Source organism: Anomalospiza imberbis, chromosome 5 (genome assembly GCF_031753505.1).
Source record: "Anomalospiza imberbis isolate Cuckoo-Finch-1a 21T00152 chromosome 5, ASM3175350v1, whole genome shotgun sequence".
NCBI lineage: Eukaryota > Metazoa > Chordata > Aves > Passeriformes > Viduidae > Anomalospiza > Anomalospiza imberbis.
In genome coordinates this window covers 34,697,727-34,716,766 of record NC_089685.1, presented here as the reverse complement: position 1 = coordinate 34,716,766, position 19,040 = coordinate 34,697,727, and the positions used below count along the sequence as shown (strand labels likewise).

At 35.2% G+C, this 19,040-nt stretch overlaps 1 protein-coding gene across 6 annotated transcripts in view; it reads right to left on the bottom strand.

The window, feature by feature from the left end:
- Positions 1–1,048: 1,048 nt before the first annotated feature.
- Positions 1,049–19,040, bottom strand: part of CNOT2 (CCR4-NOT transcription complex subunit 2) — an 84,688-nt gene continuing 66,696 nt past the window's right edge. For 3 of the 6 annotated variants that reach the window (XM_068190199.1, XM_068190197.1, XM_068190201.1), the window contains exons 6-16: positions 17,820–17,899; positions 17,665–17,724; positions 16,543–16,668; positions 13,960–14,084; positions 12,336–12,456; positions 12,068–12,224; positions 10,214–10,275; positions 10,068–10,117; positions 9,167–9,267; positions 8,429–8,573; positions 1,049–2,187 (exon numbers count right to left, since the gene is read on the bottom strand). In XM_068190199.1, coding sequence (XP_068046300.1) covers positions 2,101–2,187; positions 8,429–8,573; positions 9,167–9,267; positions 10,068–10,117; positions 10,214–10,275; positions 12,068–12,224; positions 12,336–12,456; positions 13,960–14,084; positions 16,543–16,668; positions 17,665–17,724; positions 17,820–17,899 — 1,114 coding nt within the window. In that variant the 3' untranslated portion in view covers positions 1,049–2,100. The remainder of the gene's footprint in view (positions 2,188–8,428; positions 8,574–9,166; positions 9,268–10,067; positions 10,118–10,213; positions 10,276–12,067; positions 12,225–12,335; positions 12,457–13,959; positions 14,085–16,542; positions 16,669–17,664; positions 17,725–17,819; positions 17,900–19,040) is intronic. The other 3 variants (XM_068190198.1, XM_068190200.1, XM_068190196.1) reach the window with 2 other exon arrangements.

Below are 19,040 nucleotides of genomic sequence, written 5' to 3'. Positions count from 1 at the left end.
TCATAATGAACCTCTGACAGTAAAAAATGTAACACTAATTGTGGAGGGAACAATATGCTTTTGGAAAATTATAATTCTGAAAATTTATAAATTTATATTTGGATAATCAAATATATGTTTGAATCTACTCTGGTTTGAGAAACAGAATAAGCCACCATCTTTTCCAGCTGTTATATAGATTATAACCATTCTCTTCTTCCAAGCTAGGAAAACTTTGCTTTAATAATAGAAAAAAGAATATAATCAACAGGCTTATATTTTTATGTTTACCATGTTAAAATAGGTATTAAAAAAACTTCAGAATTTAAAATTTGCCATACACCTGATACAGAACCACAGCAAGGCCACTAATGGTCCAATTTCCAAGCATAATTCAATACATGCAAACAAACTGGTTTTGCACTACATAGAAAAATGGGTCAAAATGGAAAAAAAACCCCAAATCCCAGGATTCACTAACATGTCTTGCTTTGGTAATTTCAGGTATTTTTCAATGATTTGCATCACTGGAGGCAACTCAATGAGAAGTAGCAATCATATCTAGATAAAGAAAACCATCCCAAACAGTTCAAGGTTTTCTTTCTCCACTCAGAACAGTTGCAGTTTTCAGAACCAATCTATATTCATGTTTATTTGCATCTGGAAGTTCAAGTAATAGCAATCACCAAATGAAGTGTATTTCTGTTTTAAGTGCAAAAACAGCAACATGGAACTAAGCTGTGATCAGTTCTAACCCAAGCTTCTCCCAGGTGATGAATTCTTGAAGCATCTTTCTATCATTTGACATGGTACCCACCCATCTTTCTAAAAATTATCTGCTATTATAAAGAGGGGATCTGAAACCAAGGTTAACCAAAGTTTTTAGCCGTGGAAACTTTACTGTGGAAAAGAATATGAAATTCTCATAAATTTACTTGTCAGCAGCAAAAAGACTCTTCAAGTGTCTTAACCACTGTACAGCTCGATAGTTTTAATACTTCAATTTTTTTTCCATTTTTCATTGTTGAAGAAATAATTTCACAATCTCAAATCAAAGTCAACACTGCAGTGAGGAGAGCTTTTCTACTTTATTACAAAGAGAAGAAGCCTTTATGTGGTCAGAAAATACAAGATTGATCTTTTTTTTTCTCTTCCTATGAAACGCTGCTGTTCAAACAGCCAGAGTGAATTGTCTCAGTTCACTTCTTTAAGTCCCATCACATTCACTTGGGTATGGATGTCCTTGGCTGCTGAAAATCTGGCCCTTTAGTGCACAGGGCGACAAAGTAGTCCCCTGACCAGCAGTTCCAGAATGTCCCGTTTTCATATATTGCATCCATGCACACCTCCTAAAAATGAGGTACAGCAGGGCAAACATTTTCCAAAATAGATGTCATATATATAATATATACACATTCGTACATACATACCTTTATTCATGTGATGTCCAAAAATTTAAAAAAAATGTACACATTTATTACAAAATCGTAACAAAGACTGGACAGTGTTTTGCTCATTCTGGAAAGATGAAGCTCAGTAATACACAACCCTGGAAACTAACCAGAGACTGTGGCAATATCTTTCTTCTAAACAGTCAGATATTCTTGCATTAAGCTTGGCGAAAACTGCCTTTCAAAGACAGAAGGGGAAGTAAAATGAAGGAAGCAAACCTTGCTCATCTTTCCAAATGAAATACGAGAAGGATCTTCACATAAAAATGCACAAACATTTTTATTACCAATAGTGCTACAATGAACAATGCAAATTTTGTTGTCTAATTTTTTGTCTTTTTTCTTTTTTTTTCGTTTTTACATTTTGGAAAACTAAGTGGTAAACTTTTGTCAGTGTACTCGCTTGTCTTTACAGACCCAAGCTTGTCTGCTGGCAAAAAAGAAAACAAAAACAAAAATTCAGACCCTGCTCAAACTAAAGAAAAACGATTACAAATTTAGTTGTTGGGCAGCACATAATTAGTAAGGCAGGACCTCAAATGGTGACCCTTCGCATGAGCCAATTGCCAGATCCTCAAGGAATTAAAACCAGGATGCCTGAGCCACATCAGTTCTGCAGTTATGTTGAGTATTGTGCTGAGACAGCCATACCCCAAGAAAAGGGAAGTCTTTAGAAGGCTTGCTGAGCAGGGTTGTAGTTGAAGGTTGATGGCAGATGAGGCCTTTCTTCTAATTTGTCGTATTCCAGGTGGAACTCCTACAATTAAAAAAAAAAGAAAAAAAAGAAGACAAAGACAAATAAAACAATGTATCATTTACCTGTCAACACCTGGTCTACCAGCCATACTCGAAAAGCACAAATATAGAGGAGATCAAGTACTAACTTATCCTAAGGCAAAACCACATGACTTTGCTATCTTGAATTCCGTATTTTAAGGAGAAAAAAGTATAAATTACAACAATACTAAGCCTTTACACCCACAACATGCAGGCTCTCCTATTCTTTTGAATGCTACATGACTCTCAGAACCCCTGCTATAATCTCAAACAATTTTATATATGCACATACACAAAACACAAATATACAATCACAGCATGAGCTGAATTATAAACAAAAGCTGTCTTAAAACATGTCAGGAGTACAGAGGCTTATTCTGTATGCACTAAAGTTTGGGAATATTTTCATGTCACACTACCAGGCCAAATTGTTTTGTGATGCACCAGGGGAGGTTCAGGTTAGACATGAGGGAGGTGCTCCAGAAACAAGTGGACTTAGTCTGTTTGACATGGCGGTGATCAGTCAAAGGCTGGATTTGATCTTAGAGGTCTCTTCTAATGTAAATGATTTTGTGAAAATGTCTATGTACAAAGTACTGAGACTCATTTAAGCCAATATTGAAATATTCCTCCACATTTCATACTCATATTTAAGCCCTAGACCCACCAAACCTGAAATCTTATACTCTTCAGACCCTTTTATCAGTTTAACTGTGTATCATCCCACTTAATCTTCATTCAAGAAACAGGGTAAGCAGAAGTTTCAGAACTGTTTTTTAGGGGTACTTGGTGGTAATTCAACAACAACAACTTTGGACATGCACAGTAACTTATTTTATCTAACTTGGTGGAGAACCTGAGCAGAACATCACCTGCATCCGCAAAGAAAACTTAGCCCACTATTTTCACACAAAGATGAAAACACATGAGTAATGAAGAGATTATTTTAGAACACTCTCTAAAGTGATTTAATAGTGTAATACTTCAGTACACGTAAATCTGCATTAAATTAATGCAAGAACAGAAATAAAATCTAGGAAATCCAACTCTTAAACCTCTCTTCTTTCAAGGCAAAACAAGGTCCATTTAGCACAGAAAAAACATTCAGCATGGTAAGGAAACAAAGTAGTGGAAAATGTGAAGCACTGTGCACTCCCCTGAGAATACTGTCCCTAAAACTGGAAAACCCTAGAAAAACCTGTGTGAGGTTGCAGCCATTTGCACTGAAATGTTGCACATCTGCTTCAGTTCTAGTTCCCGACTCTCTACTCCAAAGACTTTTTTGTTGTTTTTGTTTTGGTTGGTTGGTTTTTATTTATTTAGGTGGTGTGTTTGTTTGTTTGGGCTTTTTTAGGTCATACATACAAAAGCAAATCGCTTCTGGCATTCCTAATAAAAACTGCATGCCAGTTGGTATATGTTCTCTTTTTGAGCAGATACACACATGCTGAGACTGAAGAGATGCTGCACTTCTCTCCCCTTGGGTAAGAAGCAAGATCAAGGGGTACAAGTCCATACACGTACTTCGGTGTCAAAGGCTGAATTAGGCTGGGTGGATCTCAGGGGGCCTACAGGAAGGATGGAGAGGGACTTTTTGCAAGGGCATAGGACAAGGGGGAGCGGCTTTAAGCTGAAGAAGGGCAGCATATAGATTGGGTATTAGAAATAAATTCTTCACTATGAGGGTGGCGAGGCACTGGAACAGGCTACCCAGAGAAGCTGTGGCTACCCCATCCCTGGAAGTGTTTAAGACCAGGCTGGATGGGGCTTTGAGCAACCTGGTCAAGTGGAAGGTGCTCTTGTCCATGGTACAGGCTTTAACTAGATGGTCTTTAATGTTTCTTCCAACCCAAACCACTCTATGATTCCATGATCTCCAGTAATTCTGCACTCATTTTATAGTAGAAAAGATATCACTCCAGCTTTCTCTGCCTTTCATGGCTGTCAAAGTTTCCTTCTTTCAGATAACCATGGAAGGGCCTGCAGATACTATCCATCTGTGGTCAGCTTCAATCAGTTAACTGAGCTTCCACAAGCCCACAAGCTCTGAAATGCCTTCAGAATTACCCATGACAAATTGCTAATCAAACCGATAAGATACAGTAAGTACCAGAAACCAGACAGTATCAGCATCCTAAAAAAGGATTTTCCAAACTTAAGGTTGTTGTGAGCCTCTACTGGGAGTGGGAGCTGCTAACAAGGTGCCTGGAATAAATGCTCAGGGAACTGAGCAATCTTTTGTGTCGCACAAAATGAAGTCCCTCCTTCAGAAGGAGTATGTTTCCCTATCAAATTTTCTCTAGAAGTATGTGAGTTCATACTTCAAACTGTTATTGACTGCTAAAATAAACAGGCTTAAAACAGCCTTCTTGATTTGCATCCCAGTGTCAGTAAAGCTCAAATTCAATATTCAGTAGCACATAAGAACACCTGAAGTTCTGTCTGACAATACCTAAAAAAGAATTAATTGACCAGTATTTCTGGAAATGAAAAACCAATTATTTATTACATAGGGGAAAATACATTACAGGTAAACTTCATGTTTTTGTTTTTGTCACTGTGGTTTAGGATGTCAACAGCAGCAGTGGTATTATTTAACATAAACAGATATAAATAAAATGTACAAAGTTCCACTTAACCATTGATAAATCTGTTAAATTGCTTTCTTTTTCAAATGAAGGTAAGAATTAAAACTTAAATACCCTTTATTAACCAGGAATAATGAATACTGAATGTGTGTTAAAACTTACAGCATGTGTGACACTAAATAAATTGTTCTATGCAAAGAAAATAATCACCTCTCATGTCATCCTGAAAACTAGCTTTGATAGTGAAGTTACATCAGTCTGTACATGTACAAACAGTAACAGGCAAGGATACTTAAGGTAGGAGAGGATTGCTTAGGATGATCCATAACAGTTATAGAGTAAAACTAAACAAAGAACTTAGCAGAATAGGCCTGAGGACAAAATATTCTGGATTGTGTAAATCCATGAGAGCAGAGAGTAGAAATCCCACAGCTAGCTTAAAAAATCCAAATGGAACTTAAAAATAGCATCTATACTGACTTACAGATGGATGCAAAGACCCACTTTAGGGGCTGAGCTGAAATACTATGACACATCTTTACTGGAATAATAAATTTAACTTTCTAGTAAATATGAAACTATTTAAATTAAGACTGATCTTGACAGGATATGGAATAATTTCATCTAGACAGCAGCAACCCTGAGAAGCAAACAAACACTTAAAAAATTAATTTTCTCTCCCATAAAGGATTCCATGTTTTAGAACTATAGCATCAATGTAAAAAGGTTTTATAATCTTGTACTTAAATTTATTCTCCTTACTGAAAAGTAAGAAGAAAATTCAAGCAGCTTACTTCAGACAACTTAAATCAGGATTGCAGTAAATGTGCAATTGTAGAAAGCAGTTTTGGTGTCAGAGCTACTTCCCTTCCTCTCTCATGTCTCCTCAACACCAGCAAACTATAGCCAAAAACTCAGTGAAAAAAAATCAATGTCTTTAACCTCAGCATACTTTCCACATGCCCTAGGATGAAAAACCATATAGCAAACATCTGTAATCAGAATTTTTCTGCTTTTTACTTTGCATTTAAGGTGAATTTGAAGTTTATCATTCATATTTTTTTCACTTTTTACTACCATGAGTCAAATCAGAATTAATTTGATTTTATTTCCTAATGGTTTAGGAATTCTCATTAATCTGCTACTTTGCTGAATTTCCTTCTTCAGTCTATTATCTATTAAGAATATAAAAGCAGAGCCTACAGTTTAATAAAAAGGATAAATACATTATTTGATTTTTCTTGGAAGAAGTTATTCAGCCTTCTTTACTTTTGTTAAAACCAATCCAGAACACAAAATCTACTAAATCACAACTGGTTTATGTTTTTAAAAACATAAGTTTTAAGATTTAGTTGTGCTATCTAAAGCAAACTGCTGTATTTCACTGCAGCAATATTTCATACTGCAGTGTAATTTAAAATAGGGACAATAAATACATAAGCTCATAATGCAAACTACACTATGTCTGCAAAGCACAACACATTAGGGTATGTGCTACCCTATATCTGAACATCTACACTAGAACAAGAACCAAATTTATAAAGCACCTTGAAAAATAATTGAATATGCGCATGAGACAGTAATTTATGAGCAAGTATTCCTGTATGCCAGCTTCAATAAAGGACGAGGGAAACTGTTCAGCAGCAATTATTATTGTGGCCTTCTAAGGAACTGATATTCCCAGCATCCACGAATAACAACAGATATAACAAGAGATTGCAATTTATCAGAATTCTTCATTTTCCAGCTCCTTATAGGTCTTATTTCCTGAAATATTTATTAATTACTTCTGCATTTGTTAAACAAAAACTACTTTGCCATACTTTTCTTTGCATCCAAAGCAACACGGTGTTATCAAATACTGCTGTTCTTGTTAGGGTGATTATCTATCAGTCTTCCTCAGAGGACATGTCCACTACAGAAATTAATGTCTCAAACAGAGACAATACTGTTTTAAAGGTAATGCTAAGCATCAAACAGCAGCTGCGTACATTTACCACAGGTAGAAAAAGGGGACACTGAAGAGGTTACTATTATCCTTACACAATGGGCACCACTGCCTCCTAGTAGAAAGAAATGCTGTGTGTCTATACAAGCTCAAACTACAATTCCATTGATATATGCAACTACACAAGGCTCGTTGCTCGTAAATAAACGGAACACATACATTTGACTCCAGAAAAGAAACCTATCCTTTCAAAAGGTAATTACTTCCCCTCTGATGACATTAGGCAATAATAAAATAGCTTTAAACAGCATCTCGGGGAACTTAAGGAAGTATACCATGCAGCAAATGAGTAATTTAAGTAGAAGCAAAAAGTTTCCTTTTGTTTCTGTTTTCTTTTTTACGAGCTGTGCTTTTGTTTAGAAGTTTTGGAATTACCTTGCACTTAGGAAATACTATAAAAGCAGGGCTCACTACTAAAACTGTCAGTTACAGATTCTTGGGTTTTCCTGGAGCAGTAGAAAGTCAGCAGAGGCAAGGAGTCACACGTGCAATTGGACTAGAGAACCTCCCATATCCCTCAGGGCAACTGGAATGTTAATTCCTGAGGGGAGTTTGCACAAACGATGCAAAATTACTGAGTGGAGTGGGGGAGGAAATAAAAATAGCATGTATCTAGTTAATGTCTAGATGGCATATGGCTGTACAGACAGAGGAGGACACTGAACTTTATTTTCTTTAAAATGGATGTTTAAAATCATATCAAGAGACATGTAACTATTCCATGCAATGTTCCATAATCTCCAAATGAAATGCCTTTTCAGCAAACAATTCATAAGTTGGGCTGCTGGTGAAAAGATTTCTTATTCTATGAAATACCTAGGCATGTGGAACCACAAAATATAGTTACAATATGCTGGAATCACATCTATTCAGTTCAAGGCTTCAAGGTTAATCTGATTTGATCTGTTGCTTTTTAGAGAAAAGAAGAGTGTGATATAGTATCTACAGAAGGCCTGACATAGAACATTATTGACAGTATTAATGGACAGAATGGGACCAATAGGTTATGACAGTTGGGAAGGGAAAAAGCTATAGCCTTCTGATTTTTAATGCCTCTTGGTCTACAGTATAGAAAACAAGCATCATATGCCTCCTCCTTAGAAGAAGTTATTTATTATTTCAAAGAACTCTGATTTTCAAACAACAAAGCATGGAATTCCTAAGTATGGTTAAGGAGAGATTGTACCCAAAAACCAAAAAAGCATTCCCTGCACATATCCCACATCTATTTTAAATTTCTAAGTGAGGTGTGGTAGCATCCTATTTAATTTTCTAAAGCAAAGTAATAAAATGTTCACAAGCACAACCTCTAAAACTCCATATAATGCTTTCCATTCTTCAACTCTATGCTGTGGGAAGAGCTTTCAATTTTAACAAAACTCCTAAAAGAAGTCTTACATCCTTCTACCTCCCAAACAAAACTGGAAATAAGAGAGACAGCTCCTTATTTTCCACAAACAAGCCAATGTTTTAAACAACCTTTTTTCTCTCAGATATCAGAAATTAAGGTAATGAATCTAAGTAACAGGAGAATAAAAAGTCAGAGATTTTTGGGTTTTACTCTTGTTGTTGTAAAAATACATGGCTGACAGACCTAAAGTATCTACACAAGGGAAAGGAGATACCTTAGCTACTTTCCTCCAGTTAAGACAGTCAAAGAAGTAATATGTTCCCCTCTCGTACGTATTGGTTTTCATTGTTGGCTCCATGCCGGGTGCCCTGGTGATCCATACTCGTTCTTCTTTGTGGTATCTCCAATCCCGGTTAAATCTTTCATTTGTAACAGAAAGGAAAAATAATTCTTAGTGTTAAGTTATCTGAAATTGACTTAATAAACTAACTTTAAAGGTTTCAATCAGAACTGTACAATGCATTCAAATCTTAAACAAAATTTCTACAACATGGTTAAACCTGTAATTTCATACCTCTTCTGTACAGTTATTACACCTCAAACTAAAACACATGAGAAACTTCAAGTCTGGTAGGTTCTAACAGCAAACTCCTTTTATGAGTATTTACTTGGTTCTTATTTGGTTGATGACAGGCAAGTTACACATTCAATAATGACTGGCACCTGCCATTTTTTCCACAGTGTTTCATAACGCAAAAATACATGAGATGGGCTTCTGATTTCCACTATACAAATGTAAAGAAACTCTGTGCAAAATGACACTAAGGTTGGAGGAGGTATTTTTAAAAAAGCTTTACAGTTCAAGATTGACTAAGCTTCTTTCTTTCAATGTCTAACTTGTTTGGGTGTTCTGGTTTTTTTTGTTTTGTTTTTTTTTTTTTTTTAAACACCTGCCATTTCATTATTGCAACAGATTAACTCATATAAGACTGACAAAATAGTTTGAACATACAGCTCTACTGCTGCTAATAGCTGTAATACATCTCCTCCATTCATGTAATAGAGATAAAACAGGAGATCTTCTCCATATCGGCCAAGTTTTATTGTAGCCAGCTGCAAAAGATTGAAGAAAATGAGGATGAAAAATCACAATAGATAAATGTTTTAAAACACACTACCCCACTTAAATAACACAGGGATACATCCAGAACTTCCATCCTTCTATTCTAAGTGTGTTGAAAATTATATTCTAATACAACAGGAGTAATAATTATTAAAACAATCATTTTTCTTCACTTTTAGTTAACTTTTCCAAGTTAAAGGATACAATAGAAAAATACAGATGTAACAAACCAGCAAGACAGAATTTTCTCCGTTATCTGTGTATTCCCATCTTCCTTTTTTACTTCAAAAAACCCAAAACTACAACTTCTGCATGTATATGCTCCCTTCCCTATTAAGTAACAATACTAAAATTTCTTATGCTATTTTTCAATGATCCCTTCAAACAGTTGAAAGAAAATATATCTCAAAAAATCCCTTTTCATGTAGATATGGAATGCAACAGATAAATGAGAATACAATTCTGAGTTTACCTCAAGAAGAAATAACTCAATTTAATTTGAAATTTGAATTATATCACAAAAAATTTCAACTTCACATGAAGGGCAAACTCTTAAAAACATGCTGTGCTTTTTAGCTATTCTTTTGCACGCCCATTCTTTTTTCGTAGGATATAATGGGTGCTTGATGTGTCCCATCAGCCTGTTAACTCAACACTGCTTCTAGAAAGATTGAGGACATGCACAAAATGGACTTATTTTGAACATCTACCTGAAAGAAAATTTAGAAAATTACTGGTAATAAATTAACAAAAAATGCACATGCGCACACACACACACACACGTACTCACCTTATCCCTAATGTGAATGTTAGTTAAGTATTCAGATGGAACATGGAAGTCTAAAAAAGAATCGGAATTGATGCAACTATTAAGACATGTAAATGAATATAATTTGCAAATATTAATATTAAATTTAATCGTTATTTCTCTCTTACCTATGTCTTGAGGTCGACAAGGTGATGATGCCCATGGGGATGCAAATTTGGGATAAAGATTTCTGAAGAAAATAGAAAAGCATGAATTTATAAAAATTAACCTCCAAACCAACCAACCAAAAAAACCCCTCTGTAATCAATTTTGCAAACCTAACAGCTATATTACACAACCAAATCCCTAGCTGGGGTGAGAAGTAAAAAGGAAGCTTTCCTCGAGCAGTTACATTTATTATTTTTCTTTTAACTATGCAGAGCAAGGTTGCATTTAAACTGACATGGGAAACTACAGGGTCAAGATTTCCTTTTAAATATAGCTTTCCTTCAAGTTAGGTGCCAGAGGTCCCAACCTTTTTCAAGTATTCAGTGTTATTATGCAGGGTTTCAATCTAACTAGGAATAGGCATCACAAGCCTGGTGGGTTCTGATTTATTAGTCTGTGATTTAAAAGGGGAGGAAAAATTTATACTGGTAGGCTGCTTTTTAAAACTAATCAGTAAAGATTTTACTCTTCTTCAAAAGAGGAGTTAGAAGGTATAATTTAAGCCACTAGCAATATATACACTGTTTTAACTTTTTTTTTCCAAAACAACATTTATTGTGCTAAGCTTTTATGTCACATAGGTATTTTTACCAACCAAACTACCACACAGGGCATAAACATTTGCCTTTTCATATGTGACATAGTTTTAGATTTTCAGATAAAAATTCACAGAGCAAGGGAAGAACATTTAACGTAAGGAAAGATGGCAGGCCAGACACAGAGGTCTGCATGGGCTGTTTGCAAAGCTTTTCTGCAGCATGAAGTAAAACCAGCTTTATAGTATAGGAACTGTCTGCATCAAATGTTAACTCCTATCCTCCCCATCCAAGAACCTAAATACACTATATACAGTAATTAAATATAAAAATACAGTTATTTAAAACACAGCTGCTAAAAAAAGCAGAGTAATAAGGAGCCATTTTTCTTGTGCTTAATATCCACATTCATGAAGCTTTTCTGATTACATGCAGCTCTACATAAATTTATGAAAGATGGAAACTATGTGAGTTTGCTGTCTGTTGTTTTTTTTAATATAGTATGTGCAAACCTTAAAATATATATACTACTCTGTCTGTAAGGCTAACACTATATAAATCTGTGATGAAACAAAAAGGTGCGAGATTTTCAGCTGAAAGTCAGAACATCAGAAATTAATTTTTTCTCACAACTGCAGTGACCTGAAAGTCACCAGTTTTGTCAAACTGATCTGAACTCCTTCAGTAATTAGTGTAAAAAGAAAGGCACCCTGGGTTGGCTGGTTATTCATCTCCCCTGTCTAAAGCACTTCTTCTAGCATTTGTGCAGCCACTAACTACTTTTCTCCCCACTGCCTCTATAGCAAACCTAGATGACTATACTAGTTTATTTAGGTGAACTGAGTATTGGAAGTTAACTACCTTCATTTAAACTAATCTTCAGTGCAGCCTAATGCTGCAGGTGTTCTGTTGATCATTACACTATATAAATCTAATTTATTTCCAAACTGCCAAGAGTTAAGTATAAATATCCCTAAGGAAAATTATTATTAGAAAAGGAATGTATATATTATATTTATAAACAATATACTGTCAATTCCTTGAAAAAAGTCCTAAAGAAGTTAAGAGAATAAGCAAAGCCACTAGGTTTATTGAAAGCTTGCCCTGAAGCAAAATTCTCTTTGTTATGAAAGTTTTATCTTATTGTCATTACATTTTCAAATTTTATTTGGCCAACCAGAATGTGGGTTTAATAGTCAAATGAACTAAGTGAACAGACTATGATTGACAGCATAATAAAACCAAAAGTGAAGATGGGATTAAATCCCAGAAACTTACTCAGGAGAGTTGAGATTGAGACCTAGTGTTGTTAAATCACTTCCTAATGCAAGATGTACCATTCCTGGATCTGTCTCTGCTGCCCTGATGAATGTTAACAAGCCAATCATTCCAAACTGGTCCGTCACCATCCCTTGAGGAATGTTGGTAACCCGGCCTGGGAAAGAAGAACAAATTAATTTTCTCCTTTTAAGAAGAAGAGGAAGCAACAAGGTAATCTAAATGACTGTCAAAACTTTTAAAGCAGAAAAAATGGAATGACACATACCATCAGGTAACACCTGGATCCCTTTTTTCTGCTGGTTGTTGTTTTGCGTAGTTGAACTTTTATCTCCAGGAAACTTGGGCCCATCTGTGCTGGATGATGTTTTGCCTGATGTACTCAAATTCTAGTAAAGAGAATTTGCAGAGTTGGTATGATGAAAACAAACTGAAATGGAAATACTTATTGACCATATCTTTTCAGTCAAGCACTCTAAGCCAGTATATCAAGTCACTTCAATAAATGGCGTCAAGCTGAAGCCCCTGAGTTCTGTTGACAAACCTTACATACTACTTACCATTTTTCAAAGTATACCTGTCATACAGGTATTAATAGGCTAGAAGTTTGCAGTCTAAAATAATAAATTATTTTACACTCAAGCTGGAATACACAGTGTATCCCAAGTGCCTGTGACTAGAGGTTCCTTTGGATCACTACATCATTGATTTTCCCCATAGTCCTGCTCCTGAATAACACTCCATGACACAGTAACAGATAATACTCAAGCCAATTTCAGGTGCAAGCAACATACAATTTGCAGCTATCAGGAAAGGCATATAAACACCGTGTCTGATATACACACTATGCCAGACAATGTCTGGCAAGAAAACAGACTATGCTCCAGGAATCTATATACTGACAAAATATATTTGCCATATATGTAATTTCTAACTCTTTCATAATCTTTATAACAAGTCTACAGTTACACAATTAATCCCATTTACTCTCTCCTTACTGTACACAGTACTAATCCTATCAGAACATTTTCCTCATAATAAAACTGCCCACAACACTTGGGGGCCACACTTCCTCATGTCTGTCTTTTTGAACAGTTCATTTTTTAGTTCTTACATTAGTTTGTAGTCATGTCTACTACTTATTCACCAGTATTTATGGCACTGTCATTAACGTATTTTTTGCAATGAGAAATAATAAAACAATCCAAAACTAGAACATTTTGTCAAATCCTGCAGGAAAGTGTCCTCTGCCATCCAAATTTTATTCATCTTTTGCTTGCATAAAATAGCATTTTCTTATTACAAAGTTTTCAGAGTAAACAATGAAGAAAAGCCCATCATCTTATGCTCTAAGCTATATATCTAATGCACAATAATTATGCCAATACTTAAGATATAATGTACCTCAGTAGTCTACAATATAGTCATCAATGCTCTCTATTAAGAGAGCTTGTTCCTCTGATTCCACATCTCCATTAAGCATTTCACCTTAAGGAGATATTGTACCCCTTAACTTTTGAAGGACTGGACAACTTTGAAGAAAAATCTTAGAATGTGTAGGTTACTACTACTGAGGACAGGCATCAGTAGCAAAAAGATGAGCTACAATTGATAGGAAAAAAATTACAAATTGTAAACTTAAAAAATATTATCAATTCTCAAAAATAAGTTTTGACATGTCCAAGCAGGGTGACTGTTTGGACCAAAAACCTTGCTGAGAAATTCCACTTATATATTTACATTTGAAATGCCGCTTATACAAAAGCTCTCATTAATTTAGAGGGGCAAAATTGAAAATATCTTATTACAAATATAATCACTGACCATTTTAAAATATAATCATTAAAAGAAGTATGAACACTAAAATAAGAGAAGATTTAAGGTTTGCTTACAGATTTATTGTCATCATTACTCGATGTTGGATCTTTGTAGCTGGAGCCTGGTAATGCTGGAAAATCTTCATTGTGTATTGAAAAGTCCTGGGACTGCTCACTTGCTGGTTTTGTTACCATTCCAACTATCATCAAAATGAAAGCAAGAATAATATTAAATGACTGCTAAGTAAAAAATTTTTCATCTGTTGATCCTGCTTACTGTCCATTTTCATTACGCACAAGCTGCATAGCGAAGACTTAAGAAACAGGTAAAGCAAAACAAAGCATATTCATTCAAAACATCCACACATATTAGACTAAAGCCTCTTATTTAAGTGTGAGCTGAGAAACACTCCGGGTTAAATTCATAGACACATCCACTGCACCTGTTTCACACATCTAAATAATCAAATAATCTTTACAGGCATTGCTAAAGCTGTATTTAGGTAAATCCAGTGATGAAGGATGTACTGCTTTTAAAAGTATAATACTTTTTTTTCTCCGTTCCCTAAGTGCATGAAGAATTTTTTTGCATTATCTCTTCAGAAGCACATATTCTTAAAGGACAACCAGCTAACTTGCAGCAGAATATGTTAACAATTAAATACTTGCCTATGACATAAAAGTGACTCCAACTTTCAGTACATAAACTGAAAACATTTCGCCTGCAACTCTCAGTGCTCTGATCCTAACTTAAAAAAAACCAGCCCAGTCACACTGGAACATGGATTCTGACAACTGAACAGGAACTTTTTTTTAAAGCCAGTTCAAACCAAACAAGCCACCACACACGCATCCAAGGGTGACTAGACTTTGCTGAGACATAATACATTGATTTGGTTGCAAAGAACACTGCACTAGAAGAACAGAAGACAGAAAGAAGTCTAGGTTGAAGATTCTTAGTATCTGGATAGGACTAAAATGGTTCACTAGATGATAATACATGACTTTCTTCAGTGTTCTGGAATTAGAGATCAAGGTTTCTTTATTTAAGGAAAAACCAACATTGAGTTAATCCTGTTTCTGCTGTTCATCCAGAGTTCTTACAATTTCTTCCACTGGATGAATAAAATTGATAATGAATTAACTTCAATGGATATTCTTATTCCATCTAAAGGTTATTTGAAGTACAATTTTCCTGAATAATTAAGTATGAGGAAAGTAGGTCTCTGCTGTTTTGAACGTGCTCTTTTCTTGTCCACAACCGAAAGTGTTCTCCACATTTTATGCTGGAAGGTAACAGCCATGTATCTCACATTTTCATTTTTTGAGTGTTTCTACCTCCATACACATTTGCTGCACTAAGCAGATGCTCAGAGTAGCTCTTTAGAGAACTTTATTTCCTGGTTTATCATGCAGTCATGCAAACAGCTATGCTAGCAACAAAATGGGGAAATGGTGTAAGCAAAAGAACAATTACAGATATTTTTATGCTGCAGTGCTGTTTAATACTGAATTCAAGCTCCGTGCTGATTCCCACCTATCTTCTATCAATTTTTCACATACTGTCTTCTTTTCCCAGAGCTGGAACTAGATTGTCTTTAGGGTTCCTTCCAACCCAAGCCATTGTGTGTTGAACAAAATCTTACATAAGCCTCAAGTTGTATTAAGTCTCCACTCATGCTTGGCTTTGAGTGTCTTTATCTGGGGAAGTCACGTTTCTCCAGTGTTCAACAATTCAGTTAACTCTTTCCCACAGCTATCTTATGCAGAGGGCCCTGGTTATGCCAAATCCATGAGGCTACTTTCTCTTGATAATGTGGTATCTCTTTTGTCCAATTAAAGTTGGAGCTATCTCTGAAAAACACTAGTGTTTTATAGTTAGAAAACACTAGGTTATTTTTGGTTCAAAATTTGACAAGGGTCACAAAAGTAACTTATGGTTATAAAAGCAATTTTTCACAGGAGCTGATGCAACATGCGTAACAAAATCTACTAAAGCAGTAACAAAAAGAAGTTTTGTGCCTCACACTAAGCTTACCTGAATTTTTTCAAGACCCAAATAGTAAGATTTGTATCCACCTAAAGGTTTTTCCTTTTATTATTTTTTAACCTGTACAGCAAGAATTATGACACATACTTGGAATCTGAGTGATAATAATTGATGCTTACAGGTTATTTTTTGAAATCAGATGTTCATCATAAGGGTCACACTGAACAGTACAACAGCAAATACTATCAAATAAACAGCAAAAGTTTACAGTATGTTTACAGCTTATGACCTTTTACACAGTAACACCTCTACTAATAAAACACTATTCCTGCAATTTGCTACTCGGACATCAACAGCTCTTGTATATATGTCATTTGAATATAATCTATTACCTAAGAAATATCTACAGTGAGCAGCCTCAGAGCAATCATACCATACAAACCAAAATCCCCAACAATACCTATTGACAGTAAAACTAAAACAGACACATTCTAATACCTATGAAAGGGACTCTCCAATCACAAGTATCAATTAATCATTTTTAAAAATGAGTCTTAGCAGCTCACCTGTGGCATTTTTGAAAAGACTGTCTATTGTCTTATGAACAGCAACAGGTGAATTAAGCAAATTTCATTTCATTCAAAGAGCTTTCAAAAGTATGGTCTTACCATAGGGTGCCCTTCCAGCTAAAGGGTTTATTAATGGAGTTGGATTGCCACTTCCTTCCCTTCTGTTTCTGTCTGCTAGTGCTGGAAAATCTGAGAGGTCCAGTCCTGTCACATTTTCACTTCCATCTGTAATAAAAACAGGTATTTTTAACTCCCTTATGTTTTTTTTTCAAAGACTTCATTGTGAGGAAGATAAATGTAGGACATATTTTCTTTCAAGTTGATCTTTTTTCCCATTCTGTAATTATTACATGTAACTACAGCCCTTGTGTTACAAGACTACCCTAAAGAGCATCAGTATGTTTGAAATTTGCCTTCAAACGACAGATAATCAATACCATTTAGTAAAGTCTACTCCTCTTGAATTAAAGTCTGTACATGTAAAATACAGACAAACTATCAACAAAATTTCAGTTCTAGAATAGGTATGTAATTTTGTTTTAAATTTGAAGAACTATCAAGAAAAAATTTAAGAGAATAACCCATATTAGCAGCAGCATCAAAGAGCTCTATTGTCCTTAGATGAGGTAAGATAAAGCTGAAGCAGCTGAAAAGCCAATGCAGTGCAAGTTACATGGGAACACTTTTTGATTTGCAGCTGGAAATGCTACATAGGTGAGGCCAGAGCCGCAGCTCTATAAAAATGTCACAGTGTCCTAGGGAATGCCCAAACCATTCCACTCTTGTGACATCATCAGCACCTCAGGTTGCTTCATATACGCAGCCACATACAGAAATGACAGCACATATGAACCTAAATCATTTACAGACAAAGATAGTTTCCCCTCTCTAGTTCATTAAATTCAGGTGAAGAAGTAATTCCCAGAGAAAAATCACAACTTAAACAACTGACTGAAAGGATTACATGATAAACCAGCTGTTCAAATGGAGTTTGAGATTTAAAAAAAAAATGCTTTCCCACTGCTTTTACATACCTAATGTTTTCATAGAATATGAATAAATCTTCTCTAACACCCTTTTCAAGTTCAAGAGCTGTTTTACATTTCTAACTGATTATGTATAATCTATAAGCACATGATATACAGCAAATATACTACAGAACTACTTTCACTTTGTCTTCAAAAGTGTCAAAATCCACTGCTATAAAGTAGTACCAGTTACCTAGCACTGCTTTTGGAGCAGCATTTCTACGGAACATCTGAAAATTGTTAGAAAGTTGCACTGCAACAGAACAAAGCATTATTAATTTGACTTATTAAAAAAAAAAAAAAAACTCTACTGTAGTTTAAGCTCAACATTAAAGAGAGTAAACTCACCCGTTCCATTAAAAATGTTACTTGATAAGGAGTTATTCATTCCAAATGCCTGATTTCTGTTCATCCCAAATCCAGACATACTGTGAAAAAAATCCAGGAAGTCAGACAAAAGGATACAGATACTTTGTATTTCTAGTGGAAGATATTAAGGGGAGAAAAAAATTGAAATTATTTCAAGCCTAAGCAACCCATATTAGCCTAAACTTGGTTTTAAATTATTTTCTGAAACACTGAGCAGCAGCATCAGAGCATCAGGCACTGCTCAATCAGGTCAACTGGAATGACTTCAAAATAGCTTAGTTTTTTAATAGCCATTGTGTATTAAGACATCTCTCAACAAACAAGTTATGACTAACATGATCATTACTCAGTAATTTCATATACAAAAATGAAGCAGCATTAAATGCAGTAGTTATAAGTCAGGCTGCAATCCATTCATTGGCAGGTGGGAAGTTGGATCATGAAAACAACCAAGTTTGTCATGACTCATTTATAAGCTGAACAGTTATTGTGTGCAATCATGACCATGTATGCATGGTGTTACTGTGAGCAGAGTGATGGTCTCTGTCATACAAGGACACAAGCTAAAGTTTCATATAGTCAAGTAAAAAGGTTTGAAAACATCTAAGTATCATAGAGGACCACTGTGGTTGCACAGACAGCTTCACAAATAATCAGTTTCATCCCGTGGGAGCCAGAGATGTCGAGAAGCCCAAAGGTAGGCCCTCAGCTGAGTAAAATTCTGAATGTTTGCCCTGTGGGAAACCACAACATCCACTTCTCCCTGCAACAGGATAGAAGCTGATGTTTTGGAAGTTTCCATAAATAAAAATACGAGAAGGTTCCGTAGTGGAAATTTTACGTATGCAAACTTTCTACAAATCTGAAGCATTTAATTCTAATTTGAAATACCTTCAAATGCTTCATGTTCAAAAACCTAACCTAAACTATTCAGAAAATGCTTCCTGAAAGTCGCATAATTCATGCACCTGACAAGCAAATGCCATAAATTCTTTTCCCCAAGAGTAATTTCAAAATTTTGTTAAACACCTTAATTAGCCATTGGATATGTACTACTACTATACTTCCACAGGTTAATAAACTGTGGAATAAGAGACATTCATTGTTTCAGAGATATTTCCTTCTCAATTTGTAAAATTTGTAGCTTATTGAAAGTAAGAAATGCAAACAGTAAAAGATGAGCATTTTAATTCAATAGTT